The sequence below is a fragment of the Tenrec ecaudatus genome, chromosome 10 (assembly GCF_050624435.1).
Source record: "Tenrec ecaudatus isolate mTenEca1 chromosome 10, mTenEca1.hap1, whole genome shotgun sequence".
Lineage (NCBI taxonomy): Eukaryota > Metazoa > Chordata > Mammalia > Afrosoricida > Tenrecidae > Tenrec > Tenrec ecaudatus.
The window spans coordinates 154,814,682-154,835,851 of record NC_134539.1 but is presented as its reverse complement, the minus strand read 5'-3'; the positions used below and the strand labels follow the sequence as shown (position 1 = coordinate 154,835,851).

At 60.8% G+C, this 21,170-nt stretch overlaps 1 protein-coding gene across 2 annotated transcripts in view; it reads right to left on the bottom strand.

Moving 5' to 3' along the window:
• Positions 1 to 773: 773 nt before the first annotated feature.
• SEC14L1 (SEC14 like lipid binding 1) overlaps positions 774 to 21,170 on the bottom strand; it is a 33,116-nt gene continuing 12,719 nt past the window's right edge. For both annotated transcript variants that reach the window (XM_075562274.1, XM_075562275.1), the window contains exons 4-17: positions 13,937 to 14,086; positions 13,682 to 13,813; positions 12,876 to 13,004; positions 11,817 to 12,051; positions 10,817 to 10,926; positions 8,904 to 9,093; positions 8,443 to 8,531; positions 6,564 to 6,634; positions 5,800 to 5,971; positions 4,886 to 5,020; positions 4,659 to 4,793; positions 3,251 to 3,487; positions 2,754 to 2,932; positions 774 to 2,565 (exon numbers count right to left, since the gene is read on the bottom strand). In XM_075562274.1, the coding sequence (XP_075418389.1) occupies positions 2,460 to 2,565; positions 2,754 to 2,932; positions 3,251 to 3,487; positions 4,659 to 4,793; positions 4,886 to 5,020; positions 5,800 to 5,971; positions 6,564 to 6,634; positions 8,443 to 8,531; positions 8,904 to 9,093; positions 10,817 to 10,926; positions 11,817 to 12,051; positions 12,876 to 13,004; positions 13,682 to 13,813; positions 13,937 to 14,086 (2,070 nt within the window). In that variant the 3' untranslated portion in view covers positions 774 to 2,459. The remainder of the gene's footprint in view (positions 2,566 to 2,753; positions 2,933 to 3,250; positions 3,488 to 4,658; positions 4,794 to 4,885; positions 5,021 to 5,799; positions 5,972 to 6,563; positions 6,635 to 8,442; positions 8,532 to 8,903; positions 9,094 to 10,816; positions 10,927 to 11,816; positions 12,052 to 12,875; positions 13,005 to 13,681; positions 13,814 to 13,936; positions 14,087 to 21,170) is intronic.

Genomic DNA, 21,170 nt, shown 5'->3' with positions numbered 1-21,170 from the left:
TCAGGTCAGAGGGCAACTGGCCCTGCATTGAGATGAGGTCCCACTCTGGACTGGACGCCCTGCCGGTGGCTGGGGTGAGTCTTCATGGGAAAGAAGGCTTTGCGGTACAAACGTCGCTGCCCTAACTGTCCACCGCAGGGCTGGAGGTGAAGCACGCACAGAGGTGCCTTGGGAGACTAGCCTGGCGATGTCCTGCCAAAAGCCCAAAGACCAGCAACTGAAGACACCGGTGGGCAGAGTGACGCTGACACTCAGAAATGCCATGAGCTGGGGCCGGGCGCCAGCACCCTCTGAGAACCAGTCCCGGCAGCAGGCATCCTGCGTCGGATGTCGACACTGGGTCCTGGGAGGAAGGCCACGGCTAACTGAAGAGACACGGGGTGTGGGCACTCGGGGCAGAGCTGTGACAGAAGGCCCCAGACAAGGTCCACCCCTACAAGGTCATCTAGGTCACGCACACCCAGGTCTGTTCCTCCTAGGGGGCCTGCCTACACCATGGCCCCAGGTCCCAGCAGTGCCCTCTGGTGACCAGGAGTAAGGACAAACACCTGGCTCCCATGGACCCCAGCACACGGTCCAGTCCTTCTTAGTCAATTGGCCCAGCAGAAGCCCCAACTCAGAACCAACACCCTGTCCAAGGAGGCCTCTGCCCCGGCCCCCGGGGCCCGCCACACTTCCAGGGACAGGGACATGCTCGTCCTGCCTCGATGAGAGGGGGAGGCCTCTCTGCAGCAGACGCAGGCTCAGACCACGGGCAGTCCGGGAGACACCTGTTCTTCAAACAGTTCACATTTATTCTGGATAACAATAAAAAAATCTTTTAAAGACTATCAGTATTCTATTACCAAGAGTGAGGTAATACACTTAGAAAACATGGTGGTGCTGGAGATGCTGACAATGGTTCAAAGAGGAGTGATGGGGGGTTAGTAACTGAGAGGGGAGCCAGGGCTCCTTCCTGCCGGGAGAGGGGGGCCACAGCGGCCTGGGCAAGAGGGGCTGGTGGGCACAGAGGGTGGGCCCTGGGCCAGGGAGGCAGCCAGGCCCTGCGCCCACAGCATGAGGTGGTGTGGACTCCTGATCGGGCCTCAGAAAGGCCTGTCACCTCACTGGGGAACAGTGTCCCCCGGGCCGTCAACTTAACCGTCGACACCGAAATGGCTCTTCAGCCTGGGGACGGGGCAAGGGGCCGCAGGCCAAAGAGTTTCTACAAACACCTCTGGGCAGCGGGCGTCCAGGGGTGCTCTCTGCGCTGTCAGCACAATCGCCATCTGAGACATACACGGGGTAGCGAGGGAGGGAGGGGAGAGAAGGGCGCAGGGAAGGGAGAAGGGGGAGAGGGAGAAGAGAGGGCCTGGCTTCAGGTCTTCGTGGTGTGGACACTGCCAGCAATGACCTGGCCTGGCCTGCAGGAGCGGGCTGGGGGCCAAGGGGATCTGGACGTCAGGGGCAGGCAGGCAGGCTGTCCCGACTCTGTCCCCTTCACCATGCCCATACCGCTGCCCGGATGCAGGACATTCCTCCAGGAGCCTGCGTGTCCACAGCGATGCGGCATGCACCCACTCCCGCCCGCGGGGCCTCTGCCCCAGGGGAGCAGAAGGAACACACTTCAGGGGAGCGGGCTCCCCCATTCTGACTGGCTTCCTCAAGAATCCTTTCTTCCCCAACACACTCTATCTGCCCATCGTACACGCCATGCTCACACGTACACACCAGCCCTTCCGACACACGTACACACGCCAAACCACATAAACACGTGGGCCCAGCACACTCTGCGCCGCCCAGTGAACGCGCGACAGACAACAAGGACCGCCCGGTCTTTCCTAATCTTCCTCTGGATGCAGCCCCGGGGACGGGGAAGAGAGCCCGCCAGTCCAGACGCAGCCTGCTGTGGGGAGAGGAGCCGAGTTCATGCGCAGAGAGCCCCACAGCGAACAGCTCGGCAACATCTGGGAAGAGGCGGCGGCAGTGGAGACCGATGGCGCTGGTGTTCTCTTCCAAGTGTGGGGGCGCCTTCTGCGCCGCCCCCGGGGCCCAGGCCAGAGTCCCGCGAAGGTCTTGAGCAGCAGGGGCAGGTGAAGACGGGGCGCAGCTCGTGGGCCGGCTTCCACTCCCCGGGAGCAGTTGGGCCCCTCTTGGAGCAGGGTGCGAGGGCCCCTCGCTACTGGACAATCAAACAATTGGTGGAGTTTTGCTTGGAAAATTTTTTGCATCAAGAGGCGAGACCGAGGGCCTCTGCCGGGTCCGTAAACTAAGTCTTCTCTCAGGAAGCCTTCCCGCTGCTGGGTCTCGTGCCCACGGGACACGGGATCTATGGCTATCGAGCGAGTCGGGCTGGAGTGAGAACCTCCTGGGAGGCCGTCTCAGGTCACGATGACCAGGGCACCACCGAGAGCAGGCGTGCTCCCTGGGGCGCAGTGGGAGCCTCCCACCGGCCCGCCCTGAGCGGCCTCGCTGCATCACTACCTGGAGACCATGGAACTGGAGTGGGACTGGCTGGACGAGGTGGTGGCCGCGCTCAGCTGCGAGAACCCACTGTGGCTGGACTCCAGGCTGGTCATGGAGCCCCTGAAACAACGGGGACGGTCAGCCCATCCCCATGGCTTCGGAGACAACCTGTGCCCCCTTGCCAGAGCTGCTGGACACAGGGGCCACAGGGAAGACTCTTTGCCTTCCACAGAGCCCGCCGCCCTGCCACCACGCGTGCCAGCACAGGCCAGCGAAGAGCCCCATGCTGCCATCCCCCCAGCACGTACCGAAAGTCCTCCGAGCCGATGACCTCCGTGTAGTACATGACCTTGCACTTGTGCGATGACACCTGCAGCGAGGCCAGCACGTCGTCCACTCTCGGCAGGTTGGTGGCGGCACAGGCGGGCATGCTGTGGAAGCGCCACTGCAGGATGTAGAAGCCAGGCCACCGAGTCACGTGTGAGCCCTGCAGGAGACATGGCTGAGTGCCGGGCTCGGGGCCTCCCGCAGGAGCTGTGTCCCTCTGCCCCTGGAGCCAGTGGGAGCACGCTCGCTACTAGAGGCTGGGTGCCGCCCTGAGGACCCAGCGAGGACCCGCCGGCCTCAGGGGTCACATCCCCTCCAGGGATGTTCTGGGGGCTCGAGGCGAGGAGCACATGGTTGACAGGGCGCCAGTCTGCGGGGCACCTTTGCCCGCATTCTGCCCGTGGGGCAGGTCTGTCCTTGAGCCCAACGGTGTCCCTCCAGGCGGGCGCCAGGCGCTGGGGAGCCGCGGGCACCTCACCTGCACACTCTCGCCCTCTCTGCAGATGAGCGGAGACTCCACCATGCTGTAGTCACGGCCCAGCTGCCAGAGCTTGTCTATGAGCTGCACGTTGTCCCCTCCGGGCGAGCTGATGCTGTCCCGCTTGGGGAGCTGGGGCGACCTCTTGGAGTGGTACAGATTGAAGACGATGTCCCCTCTGCACACGTCAAAGTCCCAGGTGATGACAGACGAGGCGTCCACAATCTGCACAAGGATCTGGAGACAGGGGCCCGGTCAGCCAGCCAGTGGTCAGCTGGCCACCCATCAGGCCGCCCGCTCTGCTCTATAGCCCCAGCTACCCCTGCTCTACCCACAGTGCCGCCGCCACCCACGTGTGCACACCATCCCTGGAGGCCACAGGGCTTGGCAGTGCCCGCGAGCCCGGCTCCCGGCAGAGCCAGATCTAAGCCCTGTGTCACCCTGTACCTGGTGGCCGGAGGTTCCCAGCGGCCAACCACTGTGAGAGGAGGTGAGAAGCTGAGACCCCTCTAGACAACCTGCCACGCGGTTGTCCCCGCTCTGCTGGCCTCCCACCAATCCTCTTCCAGGGGCCTACCGGGGTCTCATGACAACATGGCCACTCTCTCTGGCCAGGGGAGCCCCTCCCCCACCGCCGTGTCTTCAGTGCATGGCTGACGCCACCTGTGCTCCCTGTCCCCCAACTGACACCCTGTGGCATCACTCAAGCCCGGGCACGGGACAGACGGGCATTGTCCCATCCACAGTAACAGCGGGCACAGGAGTGTCCCTCCTGCAGTTATAGTTGGGACAGCAGTGTCCCCCCTGCAATTACAGCAGGGACAGGAGTGTCCCCCCTGCAGTTACAGTGGGGACAAGAGTGTCTCTCCTGTAGTAAGAGTGGGGACAGGGTATCCCCCGCAGTGGCATGGTGGCCCTCCGAGGCTCACCCTCTGGGATCTATAAATGAGGTACTTATCTTGCCTCTACTTATGTCAACTGTGGCAGTAGTGTCCCTCTCTCTCCTGGCCCCCAGCTGCTGACTCGGCTATGCTGGGAGGGTGGTGGAGCCTGGCAGCTGCCAGCTCTTAAGGCAGTTGAGTACCAGGCCAGCCCAGCCAGGCCACACCCTCACTGCAGAAGCACCGTGGACAACAACTCCAGACGACGCCCTACCTCAGGGCCCAGGCAGGCAGCCGGCTGCCCTCCCCATGCTTGCCGGGGGCAGAGAGAAGGGCAGGCCCGTAAGTAGAAATAACTAACCCCAAGCCAGGGAAAGGGCCAAGGCGGCTGGCCGAGGCCCCTCTGCCCTGCCAGCGGAGATGGGAAGGGTCAGACCCTCGGAGCACAAGGCCCACCATGCACTGTGGACAGTTCCTGGTATCAGAGGCATGCAGGGTGTGCAGGCCGCCACGGAGGCCAGGTGTACCTCGTGTGGGGCCCCCTTGAAGACACTGGCCGACTGGTAGATGGTTTCAGTCCAGAGCTTCAGGTCCTCATTCTCCAGCTCCTCGGCGGTCCGGTACAGAGACTTGGGGACCAGCCCGCCCTCTGGCACCTCACACTGGAAATGCAAACAAGCCTGACTCAGTGCCCAGCCGGGGGCAACAGAGAGAACTGAGCCCGAGCCCAGTGCTCCCCCTCCCCGGGCCGCACCATGCATTCCCCGCTCAGGAAGTCGGGGACGATCTCCTTGTCGATGTAGTCCAGCAGTCCACCGGGGCCCTGGTAGTCGTTTCCTGCGTAGATCAGGAACTTCCTCCTGGTGTTGTCGTCGATGAACGGGCTGACCTGGAGCCGGGCGGAGAGACGGCTGAAGGCTGGGGAGGGGTTTCAGGGGTCTCTTGTCCTGGTCCACGACACTCACACGGAAAGCCCATGTCCTACGGAAAGCCCACGTGTGCAACAAGTATGCAGAACACACGGTTTCTGCCACATTTTATCCACCGCTAGAGTCAATGCGACTCACAACAACCCAGCAGGATAGGGTAGGACTGCCTGTGGGTTTCTGAGGCAGTAACTCTTTATAGGAATAGAAAGTCCCGTCTTTCTCCCAAGGAGCTGCTCTTGGTTTTGAACTGTTGACCTCGAGGCTAGCAGCCCAGTGAGTAAGCACTAGGCCACCAGGGCTCCTCATTGCAGCCGACGTCCTTCCATTTCACCCAGGTCGCTCTGAGCTGCAGTCCACTGGGCGGCGGTGCACTGGCAGGCCATGTTTGGGTTTGGTTAAGGTGTGCTGGGGCTGTGCTGTGGAGCTGACCCTGCAGGGCGGAGCGGGCCTACCCTGGGGGTCCCCGAGACGGCTGGCTATGGGCCCGATCCCTAGGGTTATCTCCCAGAGCTGCTGGGGGGCTCAGCCTGTCGATCTTTCATTCATCACTCAGTGCCTAGCCGCTGTGCCACCAGGGCGTCTATGGTGACGTGCACTCACGGGAGAGTGGGCCTGGTCAGTGCCCATGGTTCAAGCAGGAGACCCCGGGGAGCGCCCAGGGTCCAAAGCAGGGGGCAGATGGGGAGGGGGAGGGCAGCATGGGGCATCAGTGGGGTGAGGGACGCCCAGGGGCACGCACCAGGGTCCAGAGCACGGGGAAGACGCGGGGTGCGCGCAGGATGAGCAGGCGGCCCAGTGTTTCGGGGTAGTTGGCCTCCACCACCTCAATGATGCGCAGCAGGGCTTTCACTCCGGGCCGCCACAGGTGGCGCATGTTCAGCCCCTCCAGATCCACCAGGCAGGTCCAGGCACTGCACGCGAGGGCGGGGGGTGGGGGGTGGACATCACTCAGGGCGTGACTTGAGGTTGCCTGTGTCCACCTGCCCTCGCCATCCACCAGGCCAGTTACTGGGGCTCAGAGCAGCCAACGGCTCCCGGGGAACCTCAGCGAGGCGCTCAGTGACCCGGCAATGGGGGAGTGTGCTGTCCTTCCCACTGAGCTGGGTCCCTGCCACCGCACTGTGTGACTGACCGACCCGGTCAAGCCGTGCTCGTCTGATGCCAGAACAGGCTGCAGGTGCTGAGACACCCGACGGAGCCTGGGCTGCAGGTGCTGCCCCCACTTCTCTGTGGAGCCTGGGCCTCAGCAGTGGACATGACCCTCCCGCCGCTCACCCCCCTGGGCTGCTGTTTCTATACCACCCCGTCAGGAGCCTGGTTCTGGGCAGAGGAACCCTGCTGCACGCATGTGTGCACCCTGCCTCGTCTGCAGGAAGCTGCAGCCTGGGCCCCGAGAAGCACGCAGTCAGCTGTACCGACAGGCCAGTTTGGGGCACTGTGCCCACCCCCCCACCCCCGACTTTCTGGGAAAGGGTCAGCGCAGACTGGGCCCACATGGACTACCTGATAGGCCGCCCGAAGACTTTGGTGTTCTCTTCACAGCGCCTCAGCCCCTCCTCATTGACCGAGAGAACCTGGAGGGTGAGGGGACCGCGTCAGGCCCCACGGCCGCGACCCGCAGGCCGCCACAGTGGATACCACAACAGCTTGCTCTCGGGAGAAAAATACGCTGAGAGGAAGTCAGTGTCTCTGCTGTGGAGACCATGAGGGGGTGGACACCTCACTTGCGTCAGGACATACGGCCGGACCACTGCAGTGGCGGCCAGCTCAGAGATGGGCAGGCATGACAGAGGCCCTCCCATGCCCAGCATCCGCCCGAGAGGGCACACTGCCTGCCCGACGCCTCCACGGGAAGACCCTAGCAGAACCCGTGTCGCCTTCAAACTTCTCTTAAATACGTACAGCTGCCCTGCCAGCTACGGACTCAGGATGTTCTCGAGTCACATGTGGTACACGGCACTCGTGACCTCAGGTCTGCTTCTGGTGATGCCACGGGGCCAGTGAGGCCTGCACCGGGGAAGCCCTGAGGGTGGTCCTCGCCGCGCAAGGCCACCCAGGTAATGGCTGCTCCTTACCAAAAAAGAGGGCCGGGCCTTTCCCCGCAGAGCGGCTGGTTGGCTCGACGGCTAGCCCCTCAGCTCAGCAGCCAAGCACATCCTACACTTTACCCTGAGGACAGCCAACCCGGGGTCAGCAGACGTTAGAGACGGAGGCGTCAGTCCTGCCCTCGCAATTAAAAGCTAGTCCAGAATTATTTTAAAATTAATTTCACAAATGGAAAAAGACGCATATTTTTACCATCAAGTGAAACCACCATTATCTAAATAACACCTTGTCTTTGAGATTCTTCCAGTTTGCAGTTTACGTATCTGGAGGGAAAAAGCTGCGGTGGCTCAGCCCCTGGGCGGGCGTGCACCTGCTTCTCACTGGAGGGGGCGGGGGGGGGCTGTGCGGGGTGGGGGGTGTCCAGACACTGATTTTCTGGAGGAACCAGCTGGCCAAATCCATTGGGAACCTTGCTTAGGGCTCAGGAAGCTGGCCTGGCTCTCCTCAGACCCTGAAACTGTGAGGGAAGGTCAAGTTCAATTCACCAGCAAGATGCGTCAGTCTGAGCTACTGTCTAGAACAGATGGACAGAAGGAAGTGTGCGGCCAGCACAGGGGACACGGCCCCCAGCCTCTGCGGGCCCCATGCTCACTCGGGCACTCAGAGCGGTGCACTCGAGACACCTGTTCCCACGCTGCACCTCTCCTCCCCATCACCTGGGCCTGCGTCCCCCTGCCTGCCTGGGCACATACGTCCAGCCCACTCTCGGCAGCTGCTACCACCCGCAGCGTGGGCACATGCAGCCCTGGACGTCCTGCCCACGGACACTCACAGGCTCCCCTTTCTGGCACTGACACGCTGGTGCTCTTGTGACAAGGGCGCCCTGGGGTCGCTGAGGGCTGGGTGTGGGCTGCTAACAGCCACGTCAGCAGTAGGAAAACGATGAGTCAGAAGGGACTAGAAGCCAGTGGGCATGGTTGGCTTCTCAGGGCAAATGCATGACTGTGACCTCCAGCCTGTGTGCCGGGTCACGGAGTGGCTGTGGGCGGCTAGGAGCAATGTGCTAGGAGCCAGCTGCACAGCCCGCACGGTCCCGTTGTCCTGCCTGCTGCCGAGGCTGAGCTCATCTCCTGGCAATGGACTTCTTTACCTTAAACAAGGCACAGGGGCCCGCGCACAGCTGTGTCCCCTACGCTGGGTAAGTGTCCACAGTACTCCCGTGAGTGGCACCCACGGGTGTCGTTTACAGGAACCTTCCATCCAACGCAGCCAATCCCCCGTCTAAGAGCGCTCAGCCTCTCGCCCCCAGACCCGCGGGTCCCCAGGAGGCACTCACGTAGCGCAGCAGGGCCTCCTCGCCGAGCGCACGCACCAGGCCTTTGGTGTCCATCTGCCCCAGACGCAGGACATACAGGGGGCGTCCATCTGCGCGGGGGGGGGGGTTGGAAGGAGTAGGACGGGAGACAATCAAGTTCAGCAGTGAAGCCAAAACAAGAGCCTTCAGGGCCACCAGCTTGTGGTCCTCAAGTCGGAGCACCTGCTGCTCTCGGAAGCAGGCGCTATGCTCTTGTGAGGGGCCCCTGCTGCCCTGCCCTGCCCGGGAACCTGCCCCCTGGGGGAAGGGCTTGCAGCCCTGCACTAACCACAGGGTCCTCCCTCCATAGCCCACTATATGCGGTCCCGCTCTGAATTGGAAAACAGGGTGTGCCTTGGGTGGGGCAGCATCTCCTGCAGGGGTGCAGGGTCTGAGTGTGGTGCTGCAGGTGATGGGGGCAGGGAGTCCCCGAGCATGCTCACCTTTGTCGTGGTGGTGCCAGCCACCTGCGTAATAATCCTGCAGGACCTGCGGGGGGTTCCAGGTGTCCAGAATGTAGTCCACCTGGTGCTGCTTCCGCCAGGTCAGAGACTGGCACATAACCTCCCTGGCTTTGTCGATGTTGAAATCCCGAGCCCGCAAGAAACGAAGGATGTGCTCGTCTTTGGGGATCTATGGAAAGAGGGGCACGGCTTGAAGTGCCTCAACGGGGGACCGACCCCAGCACACAGAGGCCAACTCGGCTGGGCCCAATTCTCTGTGGCTTGGCAGCGAGGTCTTCACCTCCTGCCTCCCCCCAAGGAAGTGATGGGACGTGATCAGCCCATCAGTTTTAAGGAGATCGGGGTGGGACACAGCACTGAGCTGACGTGAGTCTTTGGGGTGAATCTTACATGAGCTAAGAGGAAAGAGCCTGAACACCACCGAGAAAGACCAGCCAAGAACAGAGTGCATCTACAGATGCGGGGACCCTGTGCAGAGAACCTCCTAGACCCAGGAGCTGATGCCAAGACACAGGGACATTTCCGAGCAACACTGGCCACACAGAGGCTCCAGGAGACAGAGGCCTCCTCCCTCCAGAGCTGAGAGAGAGAGCCCTCCCCTAGTGCCTGTGCCCTGAATTTGGAATTCAGCCTCCTAAAGCATGAGAAGAAACTCATATGATAAAACCATCCACTTGGGGTGGTTCTGTCTCAGCAGCACTAAAGAACCATGAGATCTGTGGCAGCAGTTTCAGGCACCCTGAATTCCACAGTTAGCCCCTTCAACGGCGAGGGAGCAAACTTCTGTCTGTTACGGCCACGCCCCTGTGGTCTGCACTCCTGCCAGCTGAGACGCCAAGCAATGTCACAAGTTGCTATGGGGAGAAAATAACAAGTTGCTAAGGAAATGACTTTCCAACTCCCACTTCTTAGCGAGAGTGAGCTGCGCTCTATTAAAATTAGCTGTTGCCGGGAAAAATCTCCTCTAACACTTTAGGAAGTCAGCAGTGTTAGTGTGGACAGTCTTGGAAGCGCTGCACTTCTGTCTCGGCGGGGCGAAGGCATCAATTATTTTGTCAGTTCTAACTGTGCCCCTGAGGGAGGATCAGGGGCACAACTCTGGGCAGTACCAATCTTGAATTCAGTAGGAACTGAAGGCTGTGTGCGCTGTGCCAGTGATGGGGTGCTGGAAGCCTATGGGACCATCCAGACCCCACTAGGAGTGGTCAGCAGGCCAGCTTCCCCGAGTCAAAGCCAAGGCCAAGGCTACTGCTGAGGGTCTCCAGAGCAGGCACCATCATAAAAGCATGACCACTGCATGGCCGGTCACCAGGGCGCCTGCCCACCGCCCACTCCCAGAGGACTCACTCGAAGGCCATGGCCACCAATGTGGGCATGTCATCCTCACGCAGAAAGGCCCACACTGTCCCAGCACTTGGAGAAAGTAGAGGAGGGCGGGCTCCGGCTCCAATGCCGTGCCCCCCACTCGGTGCAAGGGCCTCGGGCAGCCCTCTGGGGGTGGGGCAGCCAGCACGCAGGCGGCAGCCTCCCCGGCCTCAGTGAAAGGGTCACAGAGACAGGGTTCCTCTCAGCTCCACACCATGTGTGCTCGCACCACATGGATGCACTGGGCACACGCGTGGCACCCGCTTCTGGAGCGCACTGAGCTGTATCTCTAACACGTGACACTTTTCACGGAGGGAGCATTGTCGGGTGGGCGAGCTGGGAGGATAGCGCACGCAGCCGCAGCCACAGCCACTGAGCCTGTGCTGCTCCCGTCAAACCTGAGACCACAGTTCGTCCCGACAGACGGGCCAGCCCCTAAGCCCACCACAGCAGGTCCCCTGGCCTGGAAGCTCGCTCAGCCATGGGGACCAGGCACGGGGGTGGGGTGGGGGTGAGGAGAAGCTGACCTTGCCCTTGTGGGTTTCTTGGAGCCACCGGCGGAGTCGGATGAGGCAGCTCTCCTGCAGGGGCGTCAGGTCGCCCAGGTACCGCTTGATGTAGTCGGCGTCCAGCTTGTCTGGAACCAAAGGCACGCCGTGTTACGGACCCGGATGACCAGGCAGGGGCGCGGCGAGCGTGCCCAAGGGCTGGAGGACAAGGAGGCCACACATCGGCGCCTCTGGTCCATCCTCTTTCCCCAGCCCAGCGGTCACCTCCATGGGCCTCGCCCTCAGATACTGAGCGACAGCCTTCCCGACAGCTAGAGGCAGGCTGGCCCACCCCGGGGAACCGGGCTTGAGCGGCTTCACTTGGCGGACGATGCGGTGTGTGGGGAGAATGCGGGCAAGAGCATCCAGACAGGAAGGGGAACTGTCAGTCCCCTGTCCCTGGGGACGGGCAGCAGGAGGCCCAGTCACCCCGAGAAAGAGGACAGAAAGAGCTGTGGTGGCTGTAACTGTCCTGTGCGTTCTGAACTTTCTACGAAGGCCGTTTCCGTTTCCCTTTAAGTAGAAGAGGCGTGTGTGCATTTGTGTGTACACATTAGGTGTGGACACACACAGAAGGCAGCACTTGCTGTGGCTAAAAACAGGGCCTTGTCTCCAGGCCGGCCGGCCGGCCTCTGTGCCGTACACGGAGAGGCTCGCACACCTGTTTCCTGCTCCCAGAGGAACCATTTACACTGTGCAGAGCAGCGGGCCTGCCATGGGCCTAGGTGGCTGTCCTGAGGGGCTGCTCCCAGCAACGGTTAGGCCCCTGATGGAACCCACCAAGGGGAGCTCACTTGTCACCCACCAAGGTTGGAGGGTCAGGCCCACCCACAGATGCTCAGAAGCCAGGCCTGGGTACTGGTACTTCTGAAAACCTGGGACACACAGAGCCGGATGCTGACAGGCACCGAACGGGTCATTGAAGGTCAGGGCCCGCCGCAGAGCACCCGCCCCTGGGGCTTGTTCTATGAAGACTTACCGTCAGGGGTCCCCACCACAGGCTCGGTGGCCCCGCTGGCGTTACTGAGGGCCTCGCTGCTCAGCGAGTCTGCCAGGGCGGCATCGGGGGCCTTCGTGGCTGTGGACGCTGTCTGCGTCCTGCAGGAGGCGGCGGCCTCAGAGGAGTGGGTGAGGGCAGGCGGGGTCCAGCGGGGCACAAAGGTGATGCCTTCCTCCTCCAGCTGCCGCAGGTAGTACTCGATGATCTCCTTGCCCTGCAGCCAGGACGGGCCAGGGTGAACCTGTGCTGGCTCGCCCACGCCCCGCGGGCTTCTCCAGCCCCACTCAGAAGGGACGGAGGAAAGCAGGCTGGAACGCCCAGTGCCCATGAGTGCCGAGGGAGCAGCTTTCCCAGGCCCTCACCAAAGGCACAGGGACCTGGTGGTGGGTGCAGGGCTGGGTTTTGTGCTGCGACCGCAAGGTCAGCGGCTCACAGCCACAGTAGCTGCTCTTTCTGTAGGAGGAAGATGGGTGCTCTGCCCCAGGAGACTGGCAGAAGCCCGGCAAGGCGAGAATCCCTGTCCTGTAGGATTTCAGGGAGCCGGAATCGACTGGCTGGCAGTGAGTCTGTGTGTGTGTGTTTTTAAAGTGAAACTATGGAGCTGCCATTACGTGTGGGTTTACATCCACACTCTTTCCAACACCCCGAAACCCAAGTCTCCTGGCATCGAGCCAATCCCCGCTCAACAGGGAGCCCCTGTGTAGGTTCCCGGGACTGGACATCTTGGCAGGAGCCAGTGGCCGGCTTCATCCTCCACCTGCACAGCAGTTGGCGGCTGTGGAGCACTGCCTTGTGGTCAGCCGAGGCCGCGGCGGCTCTGAAAGCTGTGCTCCGGGGAGCCGGCCCACGAGGGCACTACCCTCATGGACCAGCCTCACAGCCCAGGGCCAGGAGCAGGCCTCCCCATCCACAGGCCCCAGAAGACAGCCAGGCGCTGCCCCTCACCCAGCAAGTCCAGCACAGAGGGTCCCGACTCACCACTGCCCCCAGCCTTAGAGACCCCGCCCCCTCTCCCAGAGCACATCCATGCGGACTCACTTTTTTGATGTTGCTGGTGTACTGCTTCATTGCGATTTTTTCCACTGTACTTTCAAAGCCAAAGAAAGACTTAATATCCAAGCTCGCAGACTGTTCGAAACAGGTCCAGTCTTCATTGTCGGGGTGAACCTGCAGTCAGAGAGAAAGCAGCCTGTTGACCACGACCCTGACGAAGGGCACAGGAGATGGTCGTCGGGGTCTTAACCACACAGCCACCCGGAGAGCGCGTGCATTTTACTGCCAAAGTGACCGGAGGCAGGACAACTGCAGGAAGAGGCTCCGGTCAGGAGGGGCAGGGGGCCTCTGTGCACAGTGACGGAGGGGCAGTCCCCCGGGGGCCCGAGAAGACATGGAGTTGCTTGTCACAGTGAGGACCACCAAAGAGCCACCAGCTCTGCCTCGGAGGAGTAAAGCCAGAGTGTCCTGAGGCGAGGGCGGTGGGACTTGATCTCTGTACTTTCCCTGGGGAAGGACGCCACGCTTAGTGAGGTTGAGAGGGCGGGGGAGATGGGGGCTCATGGGGAGGGGCTGACTCCACAGCTGCAACCACGAATTCAGCACCACGAGACCGTGTGCACGGTGCGGGACTGGTCATGCTTCCTCCCCTTGGACATCAGGCCTGTGAGTCGAACTGACTCAGTGGCCCCAACAGTGTGAGCCGGGGGCCAGGGAGGGTGGCACTGCACAGTAATCGGAGAGGTGGCCGCGTGGCTCCCTGAGCGGCCTGAATTGCCCCCGCCACAGTCTGCTCTACAGGGAAGCGTCCGGCCACCCCGCGGGTCATGCAGGCCAAGGCGGGCACTCACGCTGTAGCAGCAGTGCTCCTTGATGACGACGCGGTTCGAGAAGGTCTCGTTGTGGGCCTCGATGTGCAGCGTGCGCTCCCGGGAGCTCAGCGAGTTCTTCTGGACAAAGTAGACGTAATCCACCCCGGCGATCTTGTGGAAAACAGCCGCCATGCAGAGGGAAAGGGCGCATCAGAAACGGAGGGGAGCCCTCGGGACCAATTCTTCTGTGTGGGGGTGGGGGGTGGGGGAGCGAAGGGGGCCAGGGGGAGTCACCTTCTTCAGCAGCCGGGGGGCGTCTATGTCCAGCTTGCAGCGCCGCTCAATGATGTGGACAGCCCCGTCTTCACTCTTGAACTCGCTCACGGTGTCACTGTCCACGAACATGGGGATCAGAGGGCAGGTGGGGAACCTCCTCTCATAGGCCTGTGAACCGCAGTGGGGAGGAGAGAGCGTCAACCAAAATGCAGCCTGAGCGTCCGTGACCCGTTAGTGGCACAAAGCCACCCGTGGACCCCCATCCACAGCAGAAAACCAAACTCACCGCCGCGGGGTCAACTCCAATGCCTGGTGACCCGACGGCACGGGGAAGAGCTGCCCCTGTGAGTGTCCGAGACTGTCACCTCGTCACCAGAGTAGGAAGCCCTGTCTGTCCCACAGAGCGATTCTCTCTCCAACTGCTGACCTTGCAGCCAGCAGCCCGATGTGTGACCAATACGCCACCAGCGCTCGCTGGACAACAGAAAGGCGTCCCGTGTTCATGGACTGGAAGGCCCGCAGTACTGAGTGTTCCAATTCTCCGCACACCCACAGTCCTTCCTGCCCACGCTGTCACGAGGCGGCAGTGGAATTCCTCTGCCCAACACCGGGACTCCTACTTCACTGCAGAGCAGCCCTGGGAGTGCAGTGGATCATGCCGTGAGTGGGTACCGGCCCAGTGACTCGCTGCTGAAAGCCCGAGCCACATCCGACTCAGTGCCCACGTGGGGCACCGAGATCGGGCAACCCAGCGACGGTGACCAGACTGTGGCGCTGGCGGGAGACGAGATGGGTGCCGAGTGAGCAGAGCAGAGGCATCCAGAAACACACCGACAAACGCAGCCCCTCCAGTCTTGACCAGGACGCAAAAAGCCAGCCACGCAGGAGGGACAGTCCTTTCCAAGGGCAGTGGGGAAACCGGGCCGCCACTGGCAAAAACAGCCGACCTTGGCCTAGAGCTCACCTTCTACAAGAGCCAATCCCAGACGCCCACAGACCGCATCCCTACACTGCTTCCCCTGCCTCACAAATATATGTGCTGGATGTATTCCGCCACCACGCAAGCGTCTCCTGCGTTTTCTACTGAGAAGCATGCCAGAGGCTCCCTGAACCACGCAGGGCACCGCCAGATACTAGGTCTCCCGCGACACTCTAAGAACGTGTCGCCGTCCAGGAGTGTACACAGGAGCAACGTGTGCTGGGGGAGCAACGTCTGATGACCACTTCTCCTCACCGCCACCAAGTCTGCACTGACGCTCCTCGGGCCAAAGCAAGGGCAAACCTGGATGCAACCCCCCGGGCTCTGCAGCACAAGGACCACGCAGCTGAGAACAGGAAGACACCATCACACAAACGCAGCCACGCAGAGCTGGGCAAGCGGAAGGGGGCCACTTTCAGACCATCCGGTGACCTTTAGCTTCGGGAGAGGCCGACAGCGTGTGCCAGCCGACTTCACCTGAGGGCTCCCCTTGAATTTGACACGCACAAAGCTTTCTGTGTCCTGCGTGGACGAGACGCGCTCGTGCAGACATGCCACTGTACCCTGGTATTCCTCGAGCAGCGGGCATTTCAGGATCCAGCAGTTACAATGGGCAATGGGCTGTGTCCTGGGCTGTAAGGCACGGCTACATTCCCCCTTTCAGTGCTGCCGCCCTGCGGTCAAATGTGACTCAGTCACAGGGCAGAGGCAAAGCCCAGCTCCTCTCTGCAGCCCCAGAGCCAGCGGCTGTTTGGGACGTGTTAGCAACGTGGAGTGTTGTCACTGTTTACTAAGTCACCGGAAAGGTGATGCCTGGGGAACCCACTGAGGCAGCTCCTCTCCCTGTCCACCGGGGCTGCTGTGAGCCAGAGTGCAGTTGGGGTGGGGGGAGGCGGGGCGGGGGCGAAGGCAAATAAAGGAATCCAGCCTCTTGCCTGTGCCCACCTGCTGGGCCATCCTCCAGAGGCAGGCAGGGCTAATGGCTGGTGGACTCCACACGCTGCCAGCCAGTGTACAGAGCAGCAGCTCCTTGGAGGCGAGGGGGAAGGAAGACTCCCCACCGAGACCGAGCTCTGCAGTGTGCTGCCCCTGCAGAGCGGCAGCAAGCGAACTGCACCAAACACATGCGTCCTTGCTCTGTCCACGGGGAGGGTGGAAGAGCAATGACACTGCATCGGCAACGAGCCCACCTGGCGCCCAGATCTTGGTGTCTAAGTACCATAAACCAGCTGCACGAGACTTTGCTAAAGCACTGAAGCACAAAGATGTTACTTTGAGGGCTAAGGAGCCCCCCCACACACACACACACACGTGCATGTTGGACGTTGAATAAGGAAGACTGAGTTAGACTCGATGCATGTGAGCTGTGGTGCTGGAGAATGTGGAAAGTACCACGGCTGACAAGAAGACAAGCCCATCTGTCCTGGAGGCAGCACGGCCAGTGTTCCTGAGAGGCAGGGATGGCGAGCCTTCATCTAACTCACTTTGGAAGTGCTGTCCAGAGACCGGGCCCTGGAGCAGGGCACCATGAACTATGCAGTCCAGGGGCAGAGAAAGCGGGAACCCTGGATGGACACAGCGGCTACAATGCTGGCCTCGGCACAGGATGGAACGTGAGGACAGAGCAGGACCGGGCAGCATTCCGGTCTGTGGAGCCCAGGGTTGCTCCGGGTCGGGCCTGACTCGATGGCATCTAACGTTTCCCACTACAAAGGAACCAGGGTCCTTGGAGAAACGATGGTGGGGTTACTGGCACAAGGAACACGCAGGGTGAGTTAGACACCTGACCTTTTGTTTGTTTCTTTACCAGGAAGCAATCGTGGGCTCAGGGACTCACGGGGACATGGCAAAAGGACATAGGCGCGGCCGGGCGGGGCGTCACAGCCAATTCTGGGATCCCAGCCAGGCATCAGACAGCACTGTGGCCGCCCATGTGCAGGAACGGTCAGGCAGGGGCGTGGCCACTGGAACGGCTCGCTGTCTTGCTGGTGATTAGTGACAAAGGTCCCAGAGACCCCACGCTGACCACATGGTGATGGTGACTGAATGCGGAGATGGCTGGGCAGTCTGACAGATGATGGATGGACAGCCTAGGATGCAAGTGGCCAAGGCCTAGACTAAGCACTCTTACTAAGGAACAGGGCCACTCGTGGAAATCTGTCCTGGCAGCCTGGAGGCTTAGGAAAGAAAAAATCTACTGGAAGACAGACAAAGGGTGGAAACTAACTGGGATCAAGGCAACTACAGAGACAGGGCTTTCAAATGCAAGGCCACACCAGCTCTTACGTTGGTGGTGGTAGTGGTGGTGGTGGGGGGAACAGGACAGAAACAGCGAAGAGGAACAGTATACAGCAACGGGAGCCAGCGGAGAGCCGGGACTGCATGTGCTAGTGTGCACGCGCGCACCCTACACACACACACGAGCACACACACACACACGAGGGGGCGTTGACAAGTTTGTGGAAAATGGAACTTCTTGAAGCACCCTCATGTGCAATACTCCGCAGTCAGTATTAAATGCCTTGGGTGTGATAGCGTGCGGTGGGGACTTTTATTGTTAGATCAGCCATGCTTTAGTATTTCAGAGCACAATGGCATGATGTACACAATGCGGTGCCAAATGGTTCTGCAGAAAAATGACGTGTGTGAGAATGTGCAAGTGTGTGTGTGGGGAAAATAAGGTGCTTGTCGCCCACCAAGAAGACTGGACAGTAGTGCCATTCCACGAGGCTTACAAGAGTCAAGGGCAGAGCAGAGGGTGACCCCACCAAGGACGAAGCCCCCCACTGTGAAAAAGGAGCTGGGTGGGGGTCGTGGGCTTTGGACCCTGGGTCCCAAGGGACAGAGAGAGGGTCACAAGCAGCGGGGGTGGCAGCAGCAGGGACAGTAGAGTTCTGCAGTGCTTGTCCTGTCCTGGCCCACCAAACAAGGCAGCGGAGCACCTTCTCGGGAGGCTTCCCAGAGGGTGGGTGCCTCGGGCACCTAGAGGTGAAGCAGAAGAGCTCCGGACACTTGCTGGAGCAGCCCAGAGGCCCGAGGGGCGCCCGGCTGAGGGACTGAGGCCCAGGATCGCAATATTACATTTACTCGAGACCCAGGATATGCTCAATGGCTGACGGAGACACACGAAAAAGCCGCTGACCACTTCTGGGATCTGTCATACCCAGGGAGAGAGAAGATGGCGTGGCCATGAGGCTCTCCGTCCCGATACCGAGTGATCACCTACAGCTCCCTTAACACACCCGAAACGCGAGTGCCATGAAGCCCGCAGAAAGGCAGTGAGTGCCTGTAGGAGGGACAGCAGGAGTCAGACTGGGGGACGTCAAGGCTGACCTCTGTCGCATAGGCAGCAGCCCTGGCTGACGCTGGTGTTCTTCCCCCGGGGACATTAGGGGGGAATCAGGCAACTCTGCCCACTACTTCTACTATGTGCTCAAAAAGTAGCCCTCAGGTGGTTCTGTGTGTGGGCACAGTGAGCTATGTAATGTGGCTGTTCTAAACAAAGTCTCCCACTCCCACCAAACCACCTCTCCCCGTGTGGCCCTGGTCAGATGGTGGGGGAAAGATACTGACAGAATCTGCCTGGAAGTAATTGTGAGCTGACTCCCTGGAGAGCCATCCTGCTGGGTATAAAGTGAGCACCTGAGGGGCTGGAGGAGGGATCTCGTGACCAGCAAGAGCCAGGAGGGGAGTGTGTGTGTCCTCTGGACCCGAGATCCCTGCGCAGTGAACCTCATGGATCCAGAAGACAGCTGTGACGTCAGAGGAGCAGCAGCAGGACCAGGAGCCAGAGCAGGGCCCAGAGGGACGGGCTTCCCAGCCCAGGGAGCCAGTGAAGTGGAGGGCTCTGTGCAGGAGGCTGGCTGGGGGAGTGGGGGGCCTCTGGGGAAGTTGGGGTTGCTGTGCCATGGAGCTACAGCGGAATGCCTTGGGGTCAGGCTCTTGGCGGGGTGGCATGCCCCTTTGGACATTTATCAGCAAACCTGGAAGAACTCTGTCCATTGTCCCGATTAACAGCGCAACCCTGAGCATGTTTCCTGCATTACCACTTTCTAACTTGCTTAGTAAATCCTTCCATCATGAATTTTCTCTGTGAGCTCTGTGTAGCCATTGCAAGGGATCTGAGAACCCGGAGAGGCAAAATAGAGAAGGTTAATTAAAGCAGGGCAGGGGGTGGGGGTGGGGGCGCCCATGTGCAAACTAAGAGCTTATACTACACAAAGCCATGGTCTGTCCAGGTTGGCTCAGACCAACAAACCAGCCTACAGTGTGTTGTTTCCGCACGTGAACAATAAAATGCTAGATCAGTACATTTTACACATAAACATTACACAGGCTTCCGGTCTGGCCTAGGCTGTCAGTCCTTGGGGTGGGTGGGGGGAGAGAAGGTGGGAGAGGCAAAATTCAAGGGGCTGGGGCCGGTCCCTCACAGAGGACACACAGGACCAGAGGGCAGGGTTTCAGCTCCTGCTTGGAGGGCCAAGGGGTGGGCCAGAAGCCCCTTCTTCAACCCCTGCCGGCCTCAGAGCACCCCCACCCACCCCCAGGAGAGCAGCTCCTTGGCATCTTCCTCCACAGACCACCGACATCTCAGGGCCGTTCGCAGACATGGGCAAGTGGAGCCCTTCTACGTGGGGACCTAGAGCGGCACGTGGGGCAATCCCCTCGGCCTTTCCTTCCATTTGCCCCCCAGCTCCTCTAAATCCCCGCTCCCCGACTCCACTGCGCAGATCGGCCGGGCTGTCTGTCACGCAGCCAGCAGCCCAGGTTTCAGGAGCACACAGCCAGACCCCATCAACATGCCCTGAGAGAAAGGCTGCCTTACGGGGAGGGGGTGCTGCGGCTCCTCCCACCTTCCTCCTCCCACTCTTCCTCCCGCACAGAGTTCTCAGCCTGGGAAGGGGTGGGGGCAGCTCGACAGCAGCATTTTCCTTCTCCGGGAGAGAGCGGGGCTGGGATTCTGACACACTAAAAGCTAGGGTGGGCTAAAGAAAGCTGTACTTTCAGGAAGCCCGGTGGGGGGTTGGGGAGCAGCGGGTTCTGCCAAGAAATCCCACGTAGAAGCAGCTCCATTTTAAGAGGCCACCTGCAAACTGGACCGTGTGTGCATCTGACGGCAGGCGGCTTTCTGAGAACCACGTGGGCGTAGGACCGTCCTATTCATTTATCCGCAGGGCTGTTTCACCCGGGGGGAACCAGTGCTCGAAACAGCAGGGTCCGAGCCTCTCTGAGGAGCTGCCTGTGCTCCCAGAACTCCCAACGAGCAACAAATCGAGAAAACAGGGCAGACTGGCCAGGGGCCTTTGGCGGACAGCGCTGAGACGAATTTACAGGGACACATACGAGCAGGCGTCAGAGGGCTCCTGGGAAAAGCCCACCAAGTCTTCATCCGTTTCTGAAGCCCCTCGCGCAGCCCGCAACCCTGCCTCAGGCAGGCACAAGGCCAAGTGTGGTGGTCAGACACTCTGGCTAGGGGCAGGGTCCAACCCGTCAATCACGTGGTAGCCTGGTGACACCTCTGTGGGGTGTGGCCTTCTCTCTAAGAGCAAGATGGAACAGAGTTTCTCCCGGTGGTTCACCCAGGTTGGCACACCCTTATCAGGCGGGGGCTGCAGGCAGTGCCTCACCTCATTGCCCTGGCACAGCTACTTAGCACCAACTGACCGCTGACCGCCTTAGCCTGAACTCGGGTCCTGGGGTCCAGTCACAAGGAGCTCTGTGTTGGAGGGAGCCCCCAACTGTCAGCAGAGCACCCTCAGTTGTTCTTCACAGCACCCCGAAATCAACATGCTCTCCTGTCACCTTCTTCTTTGGGAGTTTTCCTCATTTGTGAAAGAAATGGGAAGGCCAGGAGTAAACTGGCCCACAGAAGCAGGCCTCCAAGGAGCCAGGAGGTGGGCAGCAGTGACCCCAAGGGTGTCCAGAGGGCTGGGGCCGGGAGGTGCGAGGGCCAAGGTGAGTGCAGTGGAAACGGAGGGACCGTGTGGGCATGCACTGCTGAAGAGAGAGCTGCACCCGAGGCCAGCACAAAGTAGCGTGATGGCGTCCACTGGACCATCGAGTTCCGACTCACAGCGACATGATGGGCAGCAGAAGGAAACACTGCCCCGTCCCTCACCACATTATTGCAGCCACCCATCTCGGCCAGGGCCTTCCTCTTTGTCGCTGTCCCTCCACTTGACCAAGCACGATGTCCTGCTCCAGGGACCAGTCTCTTCTGACAAAGTCCATGAGATGAAGTCTCACCCTCCTCCCTGTAAGCAGCACTCTGGC